This window comes from Chlamydotis macqueenii, chromosome 2, assembly GCF_036417535.1.
Source record: "Chlamydotis macqueenii isolate bChlMac1 chromosome 2, bChlMac1.mat, whole genome shotgun sequence".
NCBI classification, from domain to species: domain Eukaryota; kingdom Metazoa; phylum Chordata; class Aves; order Otidiformes; family Otididae; genus Chlamydotis; species Chlamydotis macqueenii.
Genome location: NC_141557.1, coordinates 8,097,787 through 8,102,552, shown reverse-complemented (window position 1 = coordinate 8,102,552; position 4,766 = coordinate 8,097,787). Strand labels below are relative to the sequence as shown.

Below are 4,766 nucleotides of genomic sequence, written 5' to 3'. Positions count from 1 at the left end.
TTTGAAGGACCAGTGACAATCTTAACATCTGATGTTTCATGATTTGCTAAGGATAAGAACTAATCCCATCCACCCCCAGGAAGCTTTCCCATGATTTATTGACAATTTTCCCTTTTATCTCTTCCTCTTGAGATATCTGACATGAAATCATTCCGATTCCACCTTGTCTTTTCCTCCACCATTTCAGTTCTGGTCTGATTTCAGTGGCTGCCCCATAAGAACTGATAGTTAAAACCAATGCTTTATTTTTATCTGAAGGCCTGTCAGTCTTCCAGCGGTGCAGCATAAAGTGCATTATTTTAATTCTAGGAGTGAAATGCCAACAACTGTCATTATGTTGGCAGGGAAGCAGCAGAGCAATAACGACCAAATAGGACAGGAGCCTTAATGGGGAGGAAGAGAAGGAGAAAGAAAGTGAAAGAAGAAATATTTAAGTCTGATCCTTGCAGCAGAGCACCTCTATGGTTTGGTTATGCTTCCAGAACGAAACATCACCAGTCATTAACCGCCTTTTGCCTGCAATCCAGTGCTCACAAAAAAAAAAAAGGGGGGTCTTTACTTTGGTTTCAAGAAGAACTGAATTGCACTCAGAAATAGGAAAACTCACTGGCAGGCAATTTGAAATACACTCCTTGCATCCCCTGCAATGACAGGAAACCTGCCCCACCGCTGCTCAAAATACATTTATGGTTTAGAATGGGAAACACAGACAGAAAGATTAACATTTTACAGCTGGTATTTCTGAAAGTAAAGGTCTGTGGCAGATGCTCACACATAGCACTCAGAGAACGAGAGGAGGATTTCCCATGCATTCTCTCTCGTTCCAGGGTACATCATGCATGAAGCTTTCACAATAAACATTTCTTTAAAAAAACTTGCCACATGGAATCCAAGAGCAAATAGCACAATTTGTTGTTGATAAAGTATGTGAGAAAAGGCTTTGTACTTGAAGTCTGCTCTTAACCCTTACTGCGGGTTTTATTCCCCAAATACAAGCACTTGACAATCTCTACTGGCGAAAGATGAGACAAACAGCCTTTTCAACCAAGCCAGAGAAACCCTCACATGCTTTTTGCAGGAAAAATAGCAACTGACTTAGAGGCTGGGATGGAGAGTCCGGAACCGGGACCGTTGCTGGGTCATACGACCCACAGGGATGCATCTTTAGCATCATCGGTATCTGTGGCTTTGAACTTCCTCAAGAGTTTGGTAGGATTCATTGAGAGTTGAAATCAGCTCCCTGGGGCAGCGGGAAGGCTTTTTCTGCTCAGTGCTGTCTAAAGAACAGGTTCCTGAAGGCATTGTTGTAGTTTTTGTTGAAAGCAGTGTAGATGAGTGGATTAAAAAAGGAATTTGAATAGCCTAGCCATAGAAAAATACTCTTCCAAATGGGTGGGATATCGCAGGAGCAGAGGGGGTTGATGAGCTCTGTGATGAAGAAGGGGATCCAGCAGAGCACGAAGACCCCGATAAGGATGCCCACCATGAGGGCAGCTTTCTTTTCCTTCTGCTCTCTCCACGTGTCTCCGTCGGTCTGGAACGTAACAGTGGCGTGACGGACGGTGAAGACCATCTGTGGCTGCTGGGCAGCTTCTTTCACCTGCCAAACACAAACACAAGTTGCACCATATGTGCCTCGGTCAGCTGACCCCACACAGCAGGTACACAGCCAAATCGCGAACATGATGGCCAGAGCTCACGCGGAAACATGGGCCATCTACGTCACGCTCTAATGGAGGGAAGAGCGGTTGCATGACCCTCTTCTGGGTAACAGAGACTGTTTTTAAGTGAGGCTAGGAACTAAAGAGAGTAGTGATATACGGGCACACAGAATTGTTCACACAGCATCGCAATAAGATTATTTCCCCGTTTACAATCAGCTCAGTAGAACAAGCACACACCCACATGCCATACACAGAAGTCTCCTTGCTTTCTCTGAACCCATTGAGTTTATGAGTCCTTCGCAGGAGAGGCAAGAAAATGAGCATACGTTTCCTTCCTCCCCCCAAGAAATCGTTACGGTGCACAGTCACCGTGCTGGCGACGAGCTGACACGATGCAGCCACGCTTAGGGAGGATTTACAAGCACGTTCTGCACGTGTGCCTTCTGTGTGGGTAAACGCACAGACTCCCCAAAGCCACAGCTGCCTTGCCAGGTTATCGTCCGCAGCGGAGATGGGATCCCATCCGTTCACACCCCCGCGCGCCTCCCCACGGGAGGAACGGTGACCCTTTACTCATGCTTGCGAGCACTGATTCAGCATTCCACGGGGGGACGTCTGTGAGTCACCACACGCCCACATGGAGCTCAGGCTCACAATCTGGCCCAAAGTTGCTTTAGCTACACCTTGTGTACTCACAGCTGGGAACTGGGAAGGAGTCAAAAGACCGGGCCTGCAAGCTTTGCAGTTAACTTTTGCTTGGAAGCCTCCAGGACTTGCAGGGCTTTGGTGGGATGCTGTTGGCTCACACGCTTTAGCTCTATGTTTCCCCCACAACTGCAAGGGGCTTTGCTACTACCAGCAGTTGGTTAGAGGAAAATATGACCGCGTTGACCTACCTCCAGGGCTTCCGGTGCAATGGGGGTGATGGAGTTGCTCTTCCGAGATCCAATTCGAAACTTGGCGGCCTTGTAGATCTTCCAGTAGACAAAGAGCACCACACAGAGGGGCAGGTAGAAGGCGCCAAAGGTGGAGAAGATGGTGTAGGATGGCTCCTGGCTGACTTGGCACTCCTCGCTGTCCTCTGAGTAAGTCTCTCCCCAGCCAAAGAGCAGCGGGGCCAAAGAGATGAAGGCGGAGAGCGCCCAAGTGAGGGCAATCATGATGTTGGAGATGCGGCGCCGGATGCGGAGTGTGTACTCCAGGTGGCGGGTGATAGACCAGTAGCGGTCAAGGGCGATGGCAGTGACGTTCCAGATGCTGGCAGTGCAGCACATCACGTCAAAGGAGATCCACACTTGGCAGAGAGACCGGCCCAGCCGCCACCGCCGCCCAGACAACTCGCGCACCAAGCTGAGGGGCATGACGAGGGCAGCCACCATCACGTCGGAGACGGCCATAGAGGCCACCAGGTTGTGGGGCACCCTGTGAAAAGTACGCACCCGGAAGATGGTGGCCAGGACCAGCCCATTCCAGAGGAATGTGGCCACCACTAGCATGGCCAACAAGGTGAGGACCAGCACGCTGAAGACGGAGAGATGTGCCCGGTTGCCATCCGGGCTGGCGGAGGTCCCACTCTGGTTGCCGGTGTCCGCCGTCGCATCAGCGAAGTGGCTGAGGTTGAGCGGCTGCTCCATGCCGGGGGCTCCGGGGGTCCTTGGGCGAGGCGGGGGTGCTCGGCACTGCGCCCGGGGCTGGGGAAGGGGGGAGTTGGGGCGGGGGTTGGGGGGGGGGGCGGTGAGCGAGCACCGCCCTACCCGGGGCGCGGAGCGTCCCCGGCCGCCCCGAGCGCCTCCTCGCTGCCCTCCGCCGGGGTCTTCATCCCCGGGAGGAAGAGCCCTGCCCCAACCGCCGGCTGACGGCAGCCCCCCGGCCCGCCCCGCCGGCGGGAGGCGGCCGCTCCGCGGGCGCGGTGAGGTGCGCGGCGGCGGGGCGGGGCGGAGCGGCCGCCCCTGCGGAGGAGTCGGCGCTGGCGGCTGGCGGGGCGGGCAGGTGAGTGCGTGTGTCCGGGCGGTGTCCGTGCGGTGTCCGTGTGTCCCTGCCGTGTCCGTGCGTCCCTGCCGTGTCCGTGCGTCCCCGCGCGTCTCCCCCACGCCGTGCGCGGGTGCGGAGCGGGCCCATCCCCGCGGCTGTCCCGAAGGCAGAGCCAGCAGCCGCTGCTCGCACACCGCGGGGTGCAGCCCCCCAACCCCTGGCTTTGTTTGCACCCCCTCTGCTGGGGGTGGCGGGGCGCTTCTCTTAAAAACCGGATTGTGAGGTGCCGCGGGGGTTTTCTAGCTCCAGTATCCGCGGGGGTCTGTGTCCAGCACACCCGATAGAAACCCTGGTTGTTCTGTGTCAGGGGGGATGCGCCGGGGGGTTATTTCTTTAGGAACTTCTGCTGTGGCATTTCCTAACTTGTTAGCAATTGGCAGGCCTTTTATTAGAAATAATTCATCACTTGGCTGTGGTTATTAATCATTAAATTAATAGCATTAACCATTAAGCAAACGTTTGAGCATCTCACCTGTTTTTTGGTTTTTTTTTGTCATGCTGCTTGTGATGGGAAGTGGGATTCCAGGCCTCACAGTAGAAGGCAGAATTTAAACCCATGGAGCAGGCTTCCCGCAGGGATGCCAGCCTCGCTCTGCATTCAGGCAGTGCTCTGCTGGCACTGGCACCCAGCTTCTCTGGATGGTCCCGGGATAACGGGTCCAAAGAGCTTTTGGGTGGGAGCTGGGATGTGATGGGAGAAGCTGGCAGGCAGTAATGCAGGGCTCACTGCCTCCATCTCTTGTTGGGGGAGAAGGAAGGAAAGGCATCGGTGTCAGGAATCAGTGATGATGACATTTACCAGTAAGCTGCACTTTCGGAGAGTTGGGGGAGAAAACACAAATGAAGGAGATGTTTAGGAGAGTGCCCCATGCACACTGTGCTGGTGGCTTACGAAGGGTAAAACCAAACGGGTGCATTCTGCCCGCTCTTGAGAATCTCTCTGGTGTTTTTAATGAAAAGCAGCAAAGTAACAATAACAAAGGCTAAAGAAACCAGATGTTTTCTAGTGCTGCTACTTGTTTCTCCATGCCACCAAGTGAAAGACAAGGCAGGATATCCAAAACAGGTCCA

General features: G+C 53.7%; 1 protein-coding gene across 1 annotated transcript; it reads right to left on the bottom strand.

Annotated features, from left to right (window-relative positions):
• Positions 1 to 1,267: 1,267 nt before the first annotated feature.
• Positions 1,268 to 3,298, bottom strand: HTR5A (5-hydroxytryptamine receptor 5A). Its single transcript, XM_010124099.2, has 2 exons — positions 2,561 to 3,298; positions 1,268 to 1,600 (listed from the first exon to the last, which is right to left on the bottom strand). The coding sequence occupies exons 1-2, from the start codon at positions 3,296 to 3,298 to the stop codon at positions 1,268 to 1,270; spliced, it is 1,071 nt and encodes a 356-aa protein (XP_010122401.2).
• Positions 3,299 to 4,766: the final 1,468 nt, after the last annotated feature.

Coding starts and splice junctions, on each gene's coding strand:
- HTR5A (XM_010124099.2), bottom strand. CDS start 3,298: ATGGAGCAGCCGCTCAACCTCAGCCACTTCGCTGATGCGACGGCGGAC. Junction 1,601..2,560: donor TTGCACCGGAAGCCCTGGAG/GTAGGTCAACGC, acceptor TGTGTTTGGCAG/GTGAAAGAAGCTGCCCAGCA.